Source organism: Lutra lutra, chromosome 4 (genome assembly GCF_902655055.1).
Source record: "Lutra lutra chromosome 4, mLutLut1.2, whole genome shotgun sequence".
NCBI classification, from domain to species: domain Eukaryota; kingdom Metazoa; phylum Chordata; class Mammalia; order Carnivora; family Mustelidae; genus Lutra; species Lutra lutra.
This window is the reverse complement of record NC_062281.1, coordinates 16782464-16803714: the sequence shown is the minus strand read 5'-3', so window position 1 is coordinate 16803714 and position 21251 is coordinate 16782464. Positions and strand designations below refer to the sequence as shown.

The 21251-nt window shown below is 42.7% G+C and overlaps 1 protein-coding gene across 4 annotated transcripts in view; it reads left to right on the top strand.

Annotated features, from left to right (window-relative positions):
• Window positions 1-21251, top strand: part of FER1L6 (fer-1 like family member 6) — a 155013-nt gene that overhangs the window by 73876 nt on the left and 59886 nt on the right. For all 4 annotated transcript variants that reach the window (XM_047728475.1, XM_047728474.1, XM_047728476.1 and 1 more), the window contains 6 exons: window positions 943-1043; window positions 4630-4720; window positions 8619-8738; window positions 10216-10368; window positions 15910-16087; window positions 19181-19305. In XM_047728475.1, the coding sequence (XP_047584431.1) occupies window positions 943-1043; window positions 4630-4720; window positions 8619-8738; window positions 10216-10368; window positions 15910-16087; window positions 19181-19305 (768 nt within the window). The remainder of the gene's footprint in view (window positions 1-942; window positions 1044-4629; window positions 4721-8618; window positions 8739-10215; window positions 10369-15909; window positions 16088-19180; window positions 19306-21251) is intronic.

Here is a 21251-nt window from a genome sequence, read left to right as displayed (position 1 = left end):
TGCCAGGATCCCTGCCATACTTGGCATATCACAGCTAACATGATTGAATGTTTATGAAGTACTAAGCTGTGTTTGAAGAAGTCCACACCTCCCTATGGTGCATTAGGTGGGCCCTTTTATTACCTGATTTTACAGGAAACTGGGCATAAGGGGGTTAGTTCACTTAAGGATAGAGCCTGGATTTGAACAGTGGTAGATTGACCCAATACCTAAATTTTTAACCAGTCCACAATTTACTTGTTCTTATAGTGAAGAGGAAATAGGGAGATGTATGCCTCCAGATATCAAAATTGATGGCTAGTAGAGAATGTAGTTTTTGTAAATTCTAGCAAAGCAGCATGTATATTGCCTTTTGAGTGCTGTATCCCTCCAAACCACTGGATGGAATACTAGAATTTAGACCTAAAAAGGAAAGTATGATTATTAAATATACAAACATATGGCCATTGTCATATGCAATCTATCCTCCTCCCCTCTAACACCTCACGTCCCTGCCCAAACCCCTATGATCAAAAGAATTCATAACTCCTGAAATTTAGAATTATTCAGTACCTGTATTCCCATATAACCAAATGACTTAAACATTGCTTTTGGAGCTTTCTTTTAAATTATATCTAATTTATTCTACTTTGTTAGGTATGTCATGACATTAGATTTCCCCACAGGGTAAACTCTAAATAAATGGTTCTCCATTTGGAACGATGAGTTTGAGTAAAGTTAGGGAAGACTTTGTATTTAGACCGATTCCAGTTAAGAAGAACAAGGTTCAAAATTAGAATGCAGTAACATTTCCCAGATCAGGCACAAGAAAATGAGGGAAATTTTCCCTCATATCTAAAACACAAAATAGCAAAATAACATATCTGAGACATTATCATCAGTGTCTCCATTACAGTGTCTCCTTCTGCCCCTCATCTCTCCACCTCTGTGGTTTGTTTCCAGGAAGAAAGTATAGAAGAAGTGAGAGAATTGATCAAGATTTCAGAGAAAGCATCAGAAGATAAAATGAAGGCGGTGCTCAGTGACTTCATCAGTCAAAGCAGGTACCGGGAAAGACAGCTGGCATATGGGTTGCTGAGCTTATATGGGATCAACTTTTAATTACCTTAGAAAATAGTTGATTTTCCATGAATTTAGATGGGCATTTTATAGTGTTCTATCCATCTTTATTTTGTTCAGTAATTGAGCTGGCATTTCTGGGCTTGCTATTGCTTCTTGACACTTGACTAGAGCATAAAGTAAAGAGGGAAAAAAGAAGAGAGAAGAAAGGAAAGACTCACTGCAGAGACTTTTAAATGAAACAAGAAAAATGCTAGTGACATTGAGCCCAGCATGTTTCTTTGCATTTAGTAGCTACTCAGCAACTATTTGACAATTAGGTGGATAAGTCATATCAAATACCATTTCGTAGAGTTTTTTTTTCTTAAAGATTTTATTTATTTGACAGACAGAGATCACAAGTAGGCAGAAAGGCAGGCGGGGGGGGGGGGATGCTCTCTGACGAGCAGAGAGCCCAATGCAGGGCTCGAGCCCAGGACCCTGAGATCATGACCTGAGACGAAGGCAGAGGCTTTAACCCACTGAGCCACCCAGGCACCCCAAGTAGAGTTTTTTTACATAACATAATAAGCACCATTTAAAGTCTCTGATTCCAGGTGGCAAACAATATAATAAAATATTTAAAAATAGAGTATATTAGTTGCTTATTATGGAGCAACAAATGATTCTCCAATTTAGTGGCTAGAGTTTTGATGATCTCAGTTTGTATGGGTCAGGAGTCCAGGTGGGGCTTGGCCAGATCCTTTGCCAAGAGCCTCTCAGACACAATGGTCAAGACATTGAGTGAGGCTGTAGTTACCTTGAGGCTTCAGTGGGCAGGATTCATGGCCAAGACCACTCACATGGTTATTTGTGGAACTCAGTTCTTCACGGACTATCGGATTGAGGACTTTCAGTTCCTTGCTGGCTCTTGGTTGGAAGTCAACCTCAATTCTTTACCATGTGGGCTACTTCTCATGACATGGCAGCTGACTTCATCAGAGTGACCAAGCTAGAAGAGTCAGAGAGAACATGCCAGCAAGATGGAGGTCATGGTCTTTTAAATCTCATCTTGGAAGTGATATCCCATCACTCTTGACATACTCTACTCCTATCCAAGTACTAACCAGGCCCGACCCTGCTTAGCTTCCGAGATCAGACGAGATCGGGCGCATTCAGGGTGGTATGGCCGTAGACTTAACATACTCTACTATGAGCAAGTCCCTAGGTCCAGTGCTCATTCAAAGGGAGGGAATTGCCCATTGGCAAGAAGAAACGGGAGAAGATTACTGGGGGCCATCGTAGGGGCTGCCTATCACACAAGGAAGCAACCTGGACTAACACTTGAATTTAATTAGCTCAAGACTTGAACAGAAATGAGAATTTGTTATAATGGAAGCAATGAAGAAAGGGCAGAGATTTATTTGATGGAAGGCCAAACTTAGTAGATAGGGGGTAGCTAAATTGTTAAATTCTGATGTTCTGCTTTGTAAGTTCTCTTTCCTAATCTCTTGGTTACCCCACATTTTTGCATTAAAAAAGGGAAGCAAACAAATAAATATACATATTTATTTCTATCTTTCTTTTTCATTTCTCATTATAGAAGCAGTATGTTTTGGTGCTACTCCTGCTGTGAGCTAAGTGCCACCTGGAATTCTCTTTAAGCATCTTTGAAAAGCTCCATGATCTCATATTTTTAGAAATAAAAATTATTTTTGTGGGCAAATTATAGCTCAATAATTTTCTATATTGGAGGTTACTTGGGGTGATAATCATTCCCCTTTCTCTTCAAGTTACAACCAACTAAAAACATATTTAAGATGGTCAGAGCTCAAAATGTTAGTTTTATATTTGGTAAACTTGGATTTGAGAAAGCAGCGTGGACCTTAGGTCAAGGTGGACTTCTGCCCGCCCACCCCCCCAACACATTCATGGTTAAGCAGCTGGACCTCAAGGTCCTCCTTCCCCTCACCCCACCCTGCCGAGAAGAGACAGGCCACTTGTCATGTGAAGGTGAAGAGGCTGTCCATAGGCCACAGCAGGCTGGGTTTGAAAGATGAAGAGTGAATAGGAACAGGAGCCATGGTCATTTACTCTGATTCTGATGAGGAAAGCACTGATTTTTCATCCTGTGAGAAAGGGAAAGAGAACTCAGAAGTGTCTACCATGTCTCCTTGAGCTAGTCCACCCTGGGACTGCAATGGAATTTCTATGTGGCTCTCAGAAAGATAAACATGAGACAACAAGCTGCCTTCCTCAAAGCAAAATCTTTTTTATTCTTTTTAAAAATTAAGAGAAAATGTAACTTGACTACTATATCCACAGAGAATTTCTGGTGAGGTTTCTAAGTGCAATGAGGTCGGCCCCCTCACAGGAGGTGTGGTATCTTAGACCTCCCCTTTTATTTCCTTGTTTCCTTTTGTTTCTCCTTGATTTTCTAAATCACAGTATTATGTGCTCATCTTACCAAAAACAAAACAAAACAAAAAAAACCGTGTAGAAATATATAACAAAAAAGCATTCTCAATTCTCTCTCCAAGCCCACTCTCCAGATACAAGTGTGATTTGTCCTCCTGGATTTTTTTCCCGTGTGTTTGCAAACCTACACATTCCTAAAAACACTCTATTTTTTTTCAGAAATGGTGCACACTTTGCTCAGCAGGTTGCTTTTCCTCTCTACAACCTATCACTGGCATCTTTCTACAGTAGTACACAATAGTCCTCAATGTATCACATATTTAACTGGTCCCTGATATATTAGTTGTTTCTACTTATTTTCCTACTATAAACAATGCTATGATAAGAATCACTGTGTGAACATTTTCTTGCAAAAATTTTTAGTTATGTTTGAAAGACAGGATTCTAGTTTAATTTTTAGATCAAATTATACAAATTATACAGACATTTAAATTTTGACAAGTGCTATCAAAATGTCTCTTAAACATTATCAGAGAAGAGTGACTATTTCCTCCACCAACTTTGAACATTATCCAATTTTTAATAGGTGAAAATGTTATTGATTTTAATTTGCATTTGTTTTTGCTAATGAGAGCAATATCTTACTTCCCCAAGTTTTAAAGTCATTGTATTTCTCTTCAATTGCATTTATAACCTCTACCATTTTCTTATTGAGCACATTTTTAACATCATCCCTTAAAATGTTACCACTTAGTCTTTTGTATAGTTTTTAACATGTGAGGATATATCCCAGTATTGAGTCTAAAATAGTCTTTACATGCAACTTATTGTGAAACTCTTGGTGTGTATTAAGTGTGTAAGATGATGGAAAACTGCATTATTTTGTGTTTGTTATGACCTTGGATAGCCATCATCATATATATGTATAAAAGAAAATAGAAAAACAAGCACCTATTCCCCCAAATTTATGTGGGGTCTGGGTATCATTTCCAGCCCTCACTTTGTCTCTTAGAAAAGTTAGCGCACCATTGCTTAATTCTAAATGAGAAATCTTAGGTCTGTGGCTTCATCAACTTTCCCATTGTATTGCAGAAAGCACTTCTGTAAATCTCTGGAATTGCATAAATGGATTTTCACTAAGTAGGTTTCAGAATTGTTATTCTTCTCCTATAGTGCCTTTATCTCTGAAGCAGAGAAGAAACCCAAGATGTTGAACCAGACCACTTTAGATAAGAAACGACTTACGCTCTGCTGGCAGGAGCTGGTATGTGAAAATCTATTTATACTTTGAACAGAATTAAAACATGTGCTTTAAAAATAAACCTCACAGATGAGGCATAGGTCATAGACCAGATGAGGATATAGTTCTAAAGGTTATACATTTTTGTGATGTAGAAGAATGAGTGAGAAGGGAATATGTGCACAAGTTGGAAAGGAGCTAGCATTTTCTGACCATTTATAAGAATGATTTAGAAGCCCACCTGTTCTACAACATATTCTGATGGATTTCTCCCTTGCCTATTTTCTTGACATCTGTATTTTGTCAAAGGCTATAAGCTCTTTGACTTGACCTTTTGCCTCACAAACTGAAAAACCAAAAAAATAACTCTTCTCCCCGCTTCAGTTTCCTTCCATTAAGAACTGTGTGAAGAGTTGTAAACTTTCTTGACAACAGGGCAGGAGTGCTGTGTCTGTAACAGTACATGCCTCAGAGATACTCAGTCCCTGTCACATGAGTGATGGCTGAGAAATTCCAGACCAAGTCGGACCCTGGATTATCTCGCCTTGAAAATTTAGTTCTAGCAGTGGCACCGAGGGACGTTTTGAATGAAGCCATGATAATTCTGCAAAGAAAAATTACTCAGTATTTGATGGTCAGGGACATTTATAAGTTGTGAGTGGGTCCCAGAGAGATTAAATGATTTTTTAAAGGTCATAGCTAATTAATCGTAGTCTAGACACTTAAAACCCAAGTCTCTAAACTGGTTTATCTTTCTTTCCAGAATGAAAGGTTTGTATATTCCTCCTCTAGACTCCAAGGGAGGGCAGATTTTTACTCTATAGAAGATCTTTGTCCTACCCCATTTCTTCCTGAGCACCTCTGACAGCTCTTCCCTGTCTCTGCAGTGTCCGTCCACTACACATATTGCCCACAGAGCTCTGTTTTCTTCTAGCATCCAATAGTCCTTGGCCTGACCACAAGTCCACAAGTTTGATATCTTGTAGTGGCTCACCTCTCCCTCCTCATCTCCGGGCCTCTATTTCTACCTTCCCAGTGGACATGTCATCTGCTTGTCTCACAACACCTCCAACTCTTAAACCCATCCTATTAAATCCATCCTATTATACCCATTTAAACCCATTAAACCTTGTCCCCATCCTGTATTAGCACCACCAGCCATGCTTGTTGCTCCAACCAGATGCCTGGACTCAACTTTGAATCTTTATCCCTGACCCTCAACAATCAATTCATCTGTAAGCCCTATTGATTCCTCTCCTTAGAGACTCTAGAATGCACTCCACTTCTTCATCCCCAGAATCGCTGCCTAAACTGACTTCCTTAGTACCCACTAGGCCCAGTCCATTGCAGTAGGCTTTCTTCAACCCATCTTCCATACCACAACCAGAATGGTCTTTCTAAAATACAAAACTGATTAGATCACCATTGCTCCAAAAATCACTGGCATTTGTCAATCCTTCATACCCTTCATCTGCAATTGGTTCCTCTGTCTGGACTGTCCTTTTTCTTCTTTTTTTTCCCCTTTTCTTTCTTTTTTTAAAATTTTATTTATTTTATTTTTTAAATTCAATTAGCCAAGGTGTAGTACCTTATTAGTTTTTTTTTATTTAATTTTATTTTTTCAGTGTTCCAAGACTCACTGTTTATGCACCACACCCAGTGCTCCATGCAATACATGCCCTCCTTAATACACACCACCAGGCTCACCCATCCCCCCATCCTCCTCCCCTCCAAAACCCTCAGATTGTTTCTCAGAGTCCACGTTCTCGCATGGTTCATCTCCCCCTCCAGTTTCCCCCAGTTCACTTCTCCTCTCTAATTCCCCATGTCTTCTGTGTTATTCCTTATGCTCCACAAGTAAGTGAAACCATATAATTGACTTTCTCAGCTTGACCTATTTCATTCAGCATAATCTCCTCCAGTCCCATCCATGTTGATACAAAAGTTGGGTATTCATCCTTTCTGATGGAGGCATAATACTCCATTGTGTATATAGACCATATCTTCCTTATCCATTCATCTGTTGAAGGGCATCTTGGCTCTTTCCACAGTTTGGCGATTGTGGCCATTGTGGCTATGAACATTGGGGTACATATGGCCCGTCTTTTCAGTACATCTGTATCTTTGGGGTAAATACTCAGTAGTGCAATTGCAGGGTCATAGGGTAGCTCTATTTTTAATTTTTTGAGGAATCTCCACACTGTTTCCCAACATCATTAGTTTTGATATAATGTTCAATGATTCATTAGTTGAGTATATCACCTAGTGTTCATCATATCACATGCCCTTTTTAATGCTCATCACCCAATTATCCCAACCCCTACCCACCTCCCTTTCCACAACCATCAGTTTTTTTCCTGGAGTCAAGAGTCTCATGGTTTGTCTCACTTTCTGATTTCTTCTCATTCAGTTTCCACCCCCAACTCCTATTGTCCTCTGCATTATTCCTTATGTTCCACATATGAGTGAAACCATACAGTATCACCTGATGAATTCTGTTTGTTGTTTAAGTCTCAGCTCAAATGTCATGTCATCTGTAAAACCTAGCTCTGTCTCTTTCTGGTTCCCTGAAGTTTTGCACATATATTGCTTTCAGCTCACCAAACTGTCCTTCAGGGGAAGGAAGCCTGTGTCTTCCCCTGTCCTTAGGCCTTGGCTCCTAGGACAGTACCTGGTCCGTAGCAGATAATCAGTCCTCCTGGTCAGCATGAACATGAGGCTTCCTATGGGCAGGCCCTGTGCTAGGTGCTAGGAACACAATAGAGCTATAAGACTTGGTACTTGCCCCTGAGGAATGTATTGATTGACTTATTCATTCCACAAACATTTATTTAACACCTACTATATGCCAGGAACTCTGCAGGACACTGAGAATAAGTAAAAAAAGAGTAAGAACAAGCCAGAGGAGGTCCCTGTCCAGTGGAAGTTTATATTTTAGTGGAGTAGACAGAAGATAGAAATGTAAACAACAAATAAACAAAAATGATTACAGGTTATGGTTATGAAGAAAACTTTGTAAGGCCACAGTGATCAGAAGAACATGGGGGTACGTGAGGCAGTGATGACATTTAAGCTGAGACCTGAGAAGGAAAGAGCCATGCAGAGTCCAAGAAGGACATCTGAACAGGAGGAAAGCCCCACACACTGGTCTTGAGGATGGACTGAGCATGGCATATTTTTGGCCCTCTTGAGGACCTGTGTGCTCGGGGCCAGTGTATGAAGCGATACAATGAGACGAACCAGAGAGTAGACCAGGCCCATTCATGCAGTGTCTCGGAAATCACAGGGAAGTGTTTGGGGGTTTCCTGAGCACAAAAATGTGGCTGAATGAATGAATTCAAATAAACATTTTTGGATGTTCCAAACGTTCACTTTGAGCTCCCTGTCAGCATTTCTCAAATAATGCTGGTTTGGTCTGGAAGCATTCCTCCAAACCTCTAGAAGAGATAGTAAGAGCAGTGATGAAGGATGTGGGTTCTGGACTCTGCTGGGGCTCTGCTTGGGCTTGGCCTCTCTGTACTGCATTCTTCTCCCACCTCAGCTATGGTGCCCACCCTAGAAGGCTGCTGTGAGGAGCAACAAGGATTAATTCCAGAGCTAGAACTTTGCCTGACACAGACTAAGAACTCAATGTATTTTAGTTATTTTTGTATGAGAGAGCCAGAGCTTTGGGACCCTGACAGACCTCTGACTTTTCTGGGCCTTGGCTTCTCATCTGTCAAACAAAGGTGAGATGATACTTACTGCCTCCATATGCCTATGAAATTTTTATTAAACGGGCAGCATGCACATGGGCAGACCCTGAACCAGCCTCGTGAGTGGCTCAGTGTGGAACTTACAAGCACCTTCAGGATCCTCCAGCAACCAATAGTACTTGTCCCAATTTCTAAAAAGATCTACATTGATTCTTGTCCTGTTTCAGGAAGCAATGGCCAAGGAAGCCAAGGGGATCATTCAGCAACAGAAGAAAAAGTTATCTCTTGATGAAATGATCCATGAAGCAGAAAACTTGGTGGAAAAACTCCGCTTCCTTGTCGATGAGGTAATCAACTCTAAAGGCAAACTTCCCTTGGAAGATTAGATCAATTGTATTCCTAGTGAGGTTTGAATATTTGATGAGGGTGAAGAGGGAGACCAGTACTTTCTCCCAAGCACTGCTGAGCTGAGCAGACATGATTAGTTTAGGGGTGAGAATGGAGAGTCTTAAATTAAGCCAAAAATGTACAGCTTCATTGATTTTTAAATGAAGCCTGAGTATTCAGCAGAAATAAAAAGCATGTTCCTTAATGGAATCAAGAAAATTCAAAATAAGTATGGGAACTTTGATAAGATTTCAACTCTAAGAGGATTTAAACTCATCTCCAGCAAAAGTCAAAACAGCATCTCATTTTAAAGTTAGTTGTAATTAGTATCTTTTGTGACTTCTAGAATGATCTAAAAAGGTCCTCATATTTGCTTTGGTCAGATACCAGATTTTGTGTGGGAAGATTTCAAGGAAAAGTACAGATCTCCTGCTTCTGTCAATCTCAAAAGTTTTATTTCTTGTTGCAAAGCTATCATTCCCTGAGGACAAAATAAGCAATGAGAGAGGAAGTTATGTTAGTAGATATAGGAATTTTATTAAGCACCCAGAAGTTTCAAACCAAGCATCTGTCTGTGACTTACTCACCTTCTGGCTAGGAAAACCTCCTTACTGATGTTCCTATTTCCATACCAGGAGAGAAGGGATGCCCTCTTTGGGAACAAATGACACCAGAGGATTATAGGGTTAGAAAGACAGAGCACCTGCTTTGAGTCCAAGAAAACCAAAGCACAGTTTATGACAATGTACCTCCCTTTGATTTGGTAACTATGCTGGCTCAGAAATGTGCATTTCAAACACTCACAACATAATGGGCCTCTTGGCAGGGAATTCTGCAATTCCTGTCTTGATTAGGTCAATTTTAAAGTAGAATTTTATGTGTAATTTAGTTGAGTTTCTCCTGAATAATCACCTAAAATGGAGGTAAGATACTTAGCAACCATATTTTAGGTCAAAAGTCCCTTGTAGAATAGTTTTTCCTTCCTGAAAGATGAGTAGAAAGACATTCAAAGACCTGCATGGATTTTTTTTTTCTTTTTCATTTGAATATTCTGGAATGTTACCTGATTTTTAAGAGGACCAATGATTGAGGATGAATCATTACGTGATTACAAAAAAGCAAAATCAAAGGGGAAGATATTTTGTTTCATAGATGGGAGATAAGTAGGCCACTAGAGATGCCACATCGTGGGTCCAACTTGCATATACTTAAAGGACAATAGCACAGTTGGGGATATGGGGTTTACATGTACTTGTGTCATGACATAGTTTTTCTCCAAGAAGCTACACTTGCTTACTTTCATAGATGTTTAAGTGACTAGATGGTTTAAGTCACAGAATTTGTTTTACAGAGGGGGACTCTTTCAGGATAGGAGAACACTGGAAGGGTACCTGTTAAGCACCCACCCATCAAACCCATTCCCCTCTGTTCCCACAGCCACAGCACACCATCCCCGATGTCTTCATCTGGATGCTTAGCAACAACAAGAAAGTGGCATATGCCCGCATCCCCTCCAAAGACCTGCTCTATTCCCCCAACAGGGAGCAGATGGGCAAACACTGTGGGAAGATCAAAACTCATTTCCTCAAAGTAAGTCTGCACTATTTTTGACTCAAACACAAGAAATCTCTGTTTTTCCTGAGTCTCTCAGCATTCCTAGTGTGTGTCCATATCTCTGACTCTTCCCCAAAACTTTCAAAGATCTGAGGACAGACCACTGAAACACCTCTTGATTCTAACTGTGATTTGGTAGACCATCCTAAGACTGAATATTTTTCAGTTTTCCAATTAATATGTCAACAGACTCATATAAAGGTTTTCTTTTTTTTTTTTTTAAATCTAGGGGGTATACCTCAAGATTGCTTTAATTTTTATTTCTTTGATTACTAGGAGAAACAAACATTTTTCTATTAGTTTTCTCTCTACCTTTTCTCTTGTGTAATTTGTCCAAGGCATCTTTTCATATGAATTCATCTGTATTTTAAAAATAAATTACAGGAGAAAAGGTTTGTATTTCACAGAACTGATAGCTTGGGAATCCTCGTGGGGCTTCAACTGTGAAATTTCATCTTGGGTCCATGTACCCTTCATGAAGACAGGTCACCAGATGCCTCCCTTGATGCCTCATGAATGGACAACCATAGAAACAATCTCCAGGTGGTTGCTGCTGCTGACTCTAAATCAAACTTTGAGCCTTTCTTAGAGACCCTGGGTATTTACTTCTACTACAAATTTATGTCTCAGAAGTAGACTCAGGCAAATCTGGAGGAGGAATGGTCCAGAGGAGGCTCACCACTCACCAGTGACTGACAAGAATGTGTAATTTGACTGACTAACTCTTCCCAACTCATCATTGACTTTCCTGGCAGTTGTAGTTCTGATTTCTTGCTATAACATAATTATGTTCTACTGCCTCAGAGAGAGGGTGAAAAGGCTCACTAACCATGCCATATGAAGAATGGGTAAAGAGATAATGCTTAAGGGACAAGACTTGACAACACGATAGAGCTTTTAAGTGTCTGTAGGGCAAGCACATGGATGATAATTGAGTATGTTTGTGTGTTTCCAGAGGACAGAACCAAGCCTGGTGATAGCTGTGACAGGGAAATGCGCCCTATATAGAGATCCATATCTGTTCTCTGTCCCCTTGATATAAACATGGCAGTGGGTAGCTAGATTAGATAGTCTCTAAGTGCCATCCAAATATTAGAGTCTACCTTAGATGTGATTGCTAAATATTGCAGACAGAAGAGGGATTAGGGGATAATGATTTAATGCTTAGGCTTTGAAATGAAGTGAATCTGGGTGGAAATTTGTATTGGCTTATCAGGGCTGCTGTGACAAAGGACCAACAAGTGGCTTAAACAACAGAAATGTATTATCTTACAATTCTGACATTAAGGTATGGGCAGAGCCATTCTCCCTCTGGAAGTGCTAGGGAAGCACCTGTTCCAAGGTGGTTCCTTGGCTTATGGGATCATAACTCCAAACTCCACACTGTGTTCTCCCTAGGGAGTGTCTCTTCACATGAAGTCCTTTTTGTAAGAACCACACTCCATTCTCCTCTCCATCTCCCCATGTCCTCCATGTTATTTCTTATGCTCCACAAATAAGTGAGAAGGGAATTGAGGGAAATTGGAGGGGGAGATAAACCATGAGAGACTATGGACTCTGAAAAATAATCTGAGGGTTTTGAAGGGGTAGGGGGTGGAAGGTTGGGGGAGCCTGGTGGTGGGTATTATGGAGGACACGTATTGCATGGAGCACTGGGTGTGGTGCATAAACAATGAATTCTGTTACACTGAAAAGAAATTAAATTTAAAAAAATGAAATCTTAGAAAAAAAAATAGAACCATACTCTAGTTTGACTTCATGTCAACTGTATCTGCCATGACCCTATTTCCAAACAAGGTCATATTCTAAGGTACTGGGGGTTAGGACTTCCATGTATGAATTTAAGGGGAGCACAGTTTAACCTATTCCAGAATTCTGGGTTTAATATTTACAAGCTGTGTGACCTTGGGCAAGTTACTTAACATCTCTGTGTTTCCTATTCTTCCTCCAGCAAATGGAGATGGTGCGAGGGTTAAGTGTGTAACTGCCCATAAAGCAGGCAGAGTGGACATCATCCAGATTAACCACTCAATAAATGTTGGCATTCAAACAAATGGCCATCCGATATCTAGAGTCCGTTTCTGGAATCGTGTGCCCCTTCGTATCCAGTGAAGTATTTGCGGCTCTGTGTGTTGTTTTCTATCAAGTGTGTAATGTGAATCTTAAACTGATCCCTGTGAAGCTGTAACTGAAAAAAAAAAAAAAAAGTTCCCTGTAGCTATTTACCACAAATGTTAAGGTTTCTCTTCAACTTTTTCCATCCAAGGAATTCTGGGGTCACAAGAAACATTTGTCTTAAAAATAGCAAATCGTTTGAGAAGGCTCTGTGCTAAAAATATTAGAAAATCAGTGTAAAGTTCCTCCTTCCTAAATATTTGGAAGTATGCTGACTTTATTTAAAATTAGAACAAAGAACAGTGTCACAGGAAGCCCGAGGACAGACATAACTGAGAATTGAGGCCCTCCGTCCCTAGCCTCGGCTTACGTCTGTCTGTATTTTCCTTTTGCCAGCAGGATCACTTTGGGTGATGGCTTTTTAAATTTTGTTGAATTCAATTGCTCTGACTTGATGAAACATCTTGGTGAGATGATTCAGCAAAACTATTTTCAGTCCAGTTTTGATCGTCACCCTTGCTTTTCCTTCCCTCTCTCCACCTCTCATTATGTCCCTTTCTCTTGGTGAGTCTGAAAAAGCAGGAGCAGCCCCAGGGAGGCAAAACGTGCACCCACTTACCACTCACTCTGGTTTCTTAGCTGAGAATTAAAAATGCACCAAGACAGAGCAGAGAATGCAAACCTCCAAAATCTCCAGGCTGGAGATTCCTCAAAATTTATGCTGTGGGACAGCTGGCCTTTGGGTGGCCCCATGAGCTTCCCTGTTCAAACCCGCCTGAAAGGTTGCAGGTGCCTCCTCTCCCCAGGGTCTCACAGTGCCCCTTAGCCAGTGAAGGGTTCCCAGAAGTTCTGCAGTCAGGAAACATCTCTAACCTTTACAACCCATGCTTGCCAATGTTATTCATCTAGAATAGTTATTTACAGATGTTAGGAAACTCCTTTCACGAGGGGCCCAGTTTGGGGAATATTAATCTAGAGGAAATCATATTGCCTCATCTGAAGTCACATGCCCAAATAAATAGTAAATTGTAATAGTAAATCATGGTTTCTGGTTCCATGATCTTTCTTGTTTTCTAATTTAAATATACGATAATGTGTTAGTGAACAGGATGGACTCTTTGGAACAAAATTTGCTGAGCTCAGCCCGTCCACCCACCGAAAGAAGAGTCAGTCTCATCCCCACTGTACCCCCAGGGGCCATAGGGCAGGAAAGGACATTCATGACCAAAAGGAAACTATGTGTGCAAGGAACTGGACATACTCAGAGCCCAGTGAGAGGGTGGCTCTCCACCTTCCTTTCCTCTCTGCCTGTGTGAAGTCCCCCTGCTCCAACTCGCCTCCATCCATATCCCATCTCCTGAGTCCCATCACTTCTCAGGACCCCAACTTTGAATCCCGCTTCCCTAGGATCAGCACAAAGCGGCACTGGGTCTTGCCACAGACTGAAACCTCTACAAGGCGAGCACACCCTCTCTTTCCAGTACCTGCGGACCAACTTCAGTTTGTATGAATTACTGTCTCTTGTCCACACAATGAGCAGCAGGGTCCCTCATCCTTGTCTGTGTCATTCTCTTTCTTCTCTGAAAGCTTTTAGCAAATCCCCTCCTGGCGCAGAGTCAGCACTGAGCCTCTGCTCCACTGTTAGTTCCCTCCCCTGTGTCTCTGTTCAGGCCTTCTCTCTTCCTGGGATGCCTTCTCCACTGGTCCAACTCTGGAAGTACCCATTAAAGCCCAGCCAAATAGTTGATTCACAAAGAAAAGATGAAAACACCTGCTCCTACTTCTCTGCTCCTTTAGCCTTTCCTCTTACCCTTGACCTTATCCTTGAATAAATGACTAAAAGGCAACCTCCTTGTCTAGACGTGAGCTAATGAAGGAGGGCCCGGAAGTGTGTCTCAGTCATTGCGATTCCCTCCTGACCCCACCGTCTCAGTAGGGCCTAATGGCACTTCAGGTGGTAGCTGAATTGAGCTGCTGAAAATCCATTTAGGGGACCCACAGGGCAAGATAGAAAGGTAAACAACCGTGCTCAATTTTGGACTCAGGTGCTCTCCACGGGTGCCTTGGAAACTGTCAGAGCAAGCTGTAGCCTCTCATGTAGGATTTTGTGATTCTCTCTGGAAAAGAAGTGGTGTGGAAGGAAGGGGAAAATATTGATAGGAAATCCGTAGAAACACTAAGAGACACTTAGCCGAGTCAACAAATTCTGGAGAGGTAGCTACTCTCAGAATGAAAGTCTTACCAGCAATCCTGAACACAGCCAAGTCTGGGGTTTGGGGCTCCTTAGTTGGGGGAAGGAGTCCCCTAATCCTGGTGACTAAGAAATAAAGAAGCCACACTGCCTTGAGCTATATCCTGCACATCTTGAAAACACAGGCATCTGTATATGCACACACTCATACCACCTACACGAAGACACACATAAACACACGGATTTAAACAAACATGAATAGAAATCCAAATCTGAGTACATTCAAGGGAGAGAATGGGGGAGGCCTAGGTGGCTCAGTCAGTTAAGCGTCTGCCTTTGGCTCGGGTCATGATCCTGGGGTCCTGGGATCGAGACCCCCACCCGCATGAGGGGGGTGTCCTTGCTTAGCAGGGAGCCTGCTTCTCCCTCTGCCCTAAAGCTCCCCCTGCTTATACACACACACACACACACACACACTCTCACTCTCATGCTCTCTCTCTCAAATAAATAAAATCTGTAAACAAAACAAAACAAAACAAAACAAAGAAGAGAATGCAGGGTAGAAAGGGAATTTGAAACCATGCTACATGAAGAAGGGATGAAGGGACTAGAGATGGTTAGCTAGGAAGGAAGGACGCAGTAGAGCAGGTGGGTCCCTTCAAGCACACAGATACCTGAACTATGGAAGAAGCACTTGAATCCTTCTGAATGAAGCAAAGAGGTAGAAGCTGTGGTTGGAATTCCAGGTGTCTGAGAGTTCTGGGAATGGAGGGTTCAACTCAGTGTGGGACGAGGCAAGCTTGGGTTCAACCCAGTGTGGGACGAGGCAACCCAGAGACTGGCATCTAGCTCTAGAAATAGCTCCCTGGGTTTTGGTGCTGGCCCTGTCACTTGAGAGCTGAGTGATCTTAGGGAACTTCTTTAACCTCTCTGAGCCTGAGTTTCCTCTACATAAAACAGGAGCAATAATCATACCTTCCTGGTAGATTCAAATGATCCAGGGCTTGGAAGTGCCTGTTTAAGCTTCAGGCCCCATTAAACCTGGATCCACCTCTAGAATGGTGCATGGTGGCAACTGGGGTCATTGGTGTTATTTTGATATAAGATTAGGTACTGAGACCTGCTCTCTGAACACTAGATCCACTGGACCTCTTTTCTCAAAGAGTGAGGCTCCTACTAATGAAGTGGTCTTCCTTGTAACCTTTTCTCAGCTTCCTGGAAAACGGCCGGCTGGTTGGACAGTGCAAGCAAAGGTCGACGTGTACCTGTGGCTCGGCTCCACCCGACACTCCAGTGCCATGTTGGACAACTTGCCAGAAGGCTATGAAGCAGAAACGTCCTCCAAAGTGGCCAGCACTGATCAACCCCCAACCAACCTGTTCTACCAAGGTATGATGCCCCACTGGGCAAAGAGGTCATTACATGGCTCCTGTGGACTTCTGAGAAAACAGAGAGCAGGGTGGCATGCGTGAGCTGTTAGCACATTATTTTAGGATCAACTTATTAGCCTTTTAAAAATACAGTTTCTGAATATTCTTCCTCACCTTCCAATGTCCCATCTCAAAAGAACAAAGTAAAGTCATTAAATACATCTGGAGCAAAAGTTTATGTTTTTCTACTAATGTAGAGAATGCATGCAGTTTGAGTTTCTTTGTAGACAGATTATATAGATTGAATTTGCAATGGAAGCAGAAGATGTCTTTTAAAAATGTCAGTAAGTTTTTGCTTTGATATGATGTGTGGTGCTAGGGTTTTGACCTATAAACGACAGGCATTTACATTTACCATTAACAACCCAGTGGGAACTGGGTATCACTGGGGTCACTTGTGTTTCTTCAGCTTGGATCTTGACATGGTCACTTTTAGAAATTCAGCATGATTTATATAATCCTTTCTTCTATATAGATATTTTCTATGAGTGCCATTATTTACATTTTCATGTAATTTAGGATTTTATTATAAATATTAATGCTTTACAGTTTCAATTTGCATTCTGTTTCCAAATGGCTTCAATTTGCAGGATTTTCACTGCTGAATTCAGAGTAGACTGCAATTACACTTTCACTTCAGCTGAGGATAAGTTTTGCATTGAGCCAGTGCTGGAAGCACAGGAGAACTATCCACAAGTTCTGTGTTACACGAGACTCCTCTGATGTTGGTTGACCTTGACTGCCAGTGGACTCTAAGTGGTTCAATAGTTAGAGAAGACATGGTTCTTGGGATATTTATCCAGTGGTTCAGCTCATGGTTGCTGTGCCCAGTGACAGTGCATAAAAGCAAGGAAAGTTCAGCCCTGTCTTTTTGGAAAATGCATAGCCCCTACCAGGTGCCAAGCATCGGGCCCTCTACTTTATACATTACATTGAATTTATTTGTCAAGTCAGCCCTGGGTAGTTTCTTCATTTTACAGAGGGAAGAGGGATGTATCAGAAATGCTTAGCAATTGCCCAAGATCACTTGACTAGTGAATGATGAAGTCAGCTTCTCCAAACCCTGCTTTATTTTCCTTCCTTTCCATCCTGCCTTTAAAGAGTTTTCGTCTTTGAATGAAAGACACCCACGTCAAATTAGCTTGTTATTTCTGTAGATACTATCTCTAGATATCTAAGATACCTGGACCTATTTCCTGTCCCAGCTACTAACAATTCAAAGGAGAGGAAAGATTTTTTTCCAAAGCTTTCTGATCCTCTGCGGTGTGTTATTTTCACGGAGTGACCTAATAAACTTTCTCTGCCGTGCACTGGCTTTGATGGCTTTGGTTGCCTTCCACACCCGCTGGAGAATTTCGTTTCTTCACCCATTTTGTGCTTCAGAAAAGAGCCATCAACCAATAATTAATTTGCACCTGCATATGGCAGGCACGGTGGGAAGACTAGTGGGGGATGCAGAGATGAAAGAGGGGTCATCTGGCCCTCCAGTGGGGGCAATCAGACTTGTCTCTACTAACCACAAGTGGAAAGTGAGCTAAAATGCAAGAAGTGGGCCACCAAACTGTGAGAGCGAAGAAGAAGCTGACTTTATTAATATAGTCTAAGGTATAGAGATGGTAAGAGGCTTCAGAAAAACAAAAACCTCAACTAAATAAATGGCGCCCCCTAGAGTTGTGTGGTGTGCTGCCTGCGAGGCTGTAGCTGAGGGCTCTGAGGGATGCCCAGGTGACCCCCAGCTGCCAGCATCACAGGTCACATGACAATAAGCAGTAGTAACAGCCTCTGCAGCATCTTCACATCACTTCTTCCCATGGGTCAGGCACCATTTTTAGCCCTTAGATCTCCTATGTCAACCCTATGAAGAATTATCATTACCCCCATTTTACAGGCGAGGAAACAAGGCACAGAGAAGGGTAATGACTTTGTACGAGTCTATGCATAGATCTGTGTGACCTAAGCCTAGGGGAGGCACAGCAGGGTGGGGGGGCAGTATTTGCCCCCTTAATTTAACTAAGTAGACCTAGTCAATTTGGTATGTGAGAGTTCCTGTATTCTAGTCCCCACGTCAGTGCAAAACACTGATACCCTGAATGCAGTAAAATGTAGCCTTTGGGGGAGACAAGGAATAGGAGTGGGGAAGGGGATAAAAAGGAGTAAGGGGGCATAAAAATAAGAGGGGTCTTACAAATACACAGAAGCCCAGGAATATGTAAGTCAGCTCTCACTTGGGACGCTCCTGCCCCTACTGAACCCTGGTCTGCACTTACCTGCACTTACTCTGCTCCTGTCCTGTCAACAGATGTGCTCACTCCCGCCTTTCACGTCCATGTACCCTGCCGGTATTTCTCACAGGATGCTAGTCCTTGGCCTCCTGTCCCTGGGGTATAGGTGCTTGTCTTATCTGCTGCCCCCTCCCTGGAGCTCCCCAAGGGCAGGGGCTGTCTTAGCCACTTCGGAATCAGTAGACCAGACTGCACCTGCTACACAGTAGGCACTCAAGATGACATCGGGGGGCTGAATGGAAGAATGGCTGAGTGGCTTACTCAAGAGCTTGCTGAAGCAAGAGTATTAGTGGGTCAGCCCCCTTTCTTACACATACACACACACACACACATGCATGAGTGCATGTGCGGTGGAAACCAGGAAAATTATGAAAACATAAAATGTGCTGTTTTGGAAAGAGAAGGTGATTTTGGAATCTGACGGAAGTGAAATTCAGGCCCTGGCATTTGATAACTCTGCAAATTTGGAAGACTTCTGTAGCCATTTGCCTCATACATCTATGGGGATAATTATACATATAATCACAGGGTTGTTATGAAGATTAAAACCCATGATGTAGTAAAGGTGCCAAGGACAATGCATGGCCCTGAAGTACCCCATAAATAGATGCCCCTTTCTTAACTGCTTCCATTTCAGTCTCAGAGGCCGGTGATGCTCCTAGTCTGTCTCCAGATACACCCGCAGGTGCACAAGGCACACAGACACTCGTTCCCACTCACTGCTGGAAAAAGCCCACTGATGCCTGTCCTTTTCCACTATTTGTCCACAGCCCGGCATGTCTTTCAGCTGAGAGCTCACATGTACCAAGCCCGGGGCCTCATCGCAGCCGACAGCAATGGACTCTCAGACCCCTTTGCCAAGGTCACGTTCCTTTCCCACTGCCAGACCACAAAGGTAACCAGGGAAGCCTGCCTATCTTCTTCCCGCACCTGCGGCTGAGGCGCAGCAGAGCCCAGTAAAGGGAAAAGCAGGGGCTTGTTGTCTCTGGGGATGCAGGTTTTCAGCCTCCAAAGCGCATGTGCAAGGAGGACTGACACGGGGCAGGTCTCTTGTTCCAATGTGACCCAAGGTCTTGTAGCCAAGAAAGGAAGTCCCCACGGTGAAGGAAGCATGTAAGTAAGGAAGGATGAAGAGGAGAAGTGAAAGCTGGCATACGTGAGTGCCTGCTGAAGTGCTGGGCACAAGGCCAAGTTCAGAGGGAAACAAACACATGAGAAAACTGCACAGAGACATGGCCGCGGGAGGCTTATGATCCAACCTTTGTGAGGGTCTCGGTGCAGAGGAACGTTTTCCAGCTTTGTGGTCAGGAAGCCCTAGAATTTGCATCATTGCTTTCTACTTACCAGCTGGGGGACTCTGCATGCTTTCAGCTGTGCAATGCAGTGTCTCTCTCTGGAAAACACTAATTCCTAATGAGTGTTGTGAGGATTAAAGCAGGTGGGTCCACATTGGTTTCCTCTGGGCTCTCCTGCTTTCCTGTACACTGAGTGCTGGAAAGTGGAGGCGCCTCTAGTCTGCGGGCATCCAGTAGGACACTTTTCCCATTAGATCATAATATCCAAGGACTCCATTCTCTGAGGCTTCAGTGCTCTGAGGAGAGGTCACAAGGAATTCGTCCATCTCCAAGTGTTAAGACAAACACCAAGGACCCAAAGAGAGCTAAGTAGTTCATCTACTCTCTGACCGCATTTACTCACCAGCCCCCCATCTGTCATCTAAAAACAGGGCTCTGTGAAGAAGCACAAAGTTAAGTGTATAAAGTGATGGATGAATGGTGGCCATTACATTGGCTGATGGTACACGGGCAGACATGTCTCTCTGAAGTGAGACCCGTGATCTGGGAGATCGAGTGATTTGTGACATGTAGACCCAGCTCATAGTGAATCATCATCTCATGCATTTCTCCAGCCAGCCCCCTGCAGAGTACTTGCTCTGTGACAACTCTGTGCTGGGCTTGGGGGCTGCACCATGGAAAACCCCATACTGCGAGGCTAGACAAAGTCTTCCAAGAGCCGTGTGGAGAGAGGTTATTTCGGTCTGAGGCGGGGAGGTGAGAGAGATCTCAGAAGGAAGCTGTCTGCATCCTCGCTTAGTGAAGGAGCATGAAAACCTCTGAAGCATAAAGACTTGAGACTAGTTTCTCTTCTCTGTGTTTTGAGAGGTGGTGATAGCTCAGTGATTAAGAGCATGGACTCTGGAACCACATTGTTTGGGTTCGGATCCAAGCTCTTGAAGCAAAGCCCTCATGATGATGACTTTGTGTACGCTTTTTAGAGGGTAAACCACCCAGGACAGTGCCTTGCTTGTAACAACTTCTATGGGGCTCCTTGTTATTCTTGTCATTGAGGCATCCCAGCAGATGCAAGGAGGATTCTCAAGGGGTGAACCCCTGGATCCTTCCTCCACCAGCTGCAAAACCGTAGGGTTCCAGGCCCTGGTGATCTCAGGGCCCTGAATGGGGAAGGGGTTTGAGTGATCTCACTGGGCTGGGATCATCTTCCTATTTTGCATCTCTAACCAGTACCTTCACTTGACTTGGACTCCTATCTCAAAGGAACAAATGGCATTTATCAAAAAATCACTTGAAAGTGAAAACAGCTCCAGTTGAGCCCTGAGCTTTGCCACCATACTTTTGAGCCAAGTACCTAATTTTTGTTAATAGCTGCCAGTTATTAAAGCTCCTTATGCGTCAGGCATCCTGCTAAGCATTTTCTATGCATTGTTTACTACATCTCACTGCAGTCTAAAGGTGGATGTTATTAGTGTCCCCATTCTGCGGATGAGAAGGTAAGGCTTAGGGACCGGATAGGTAGAAGGTAGTAGAGCCAAGATGGAAACCC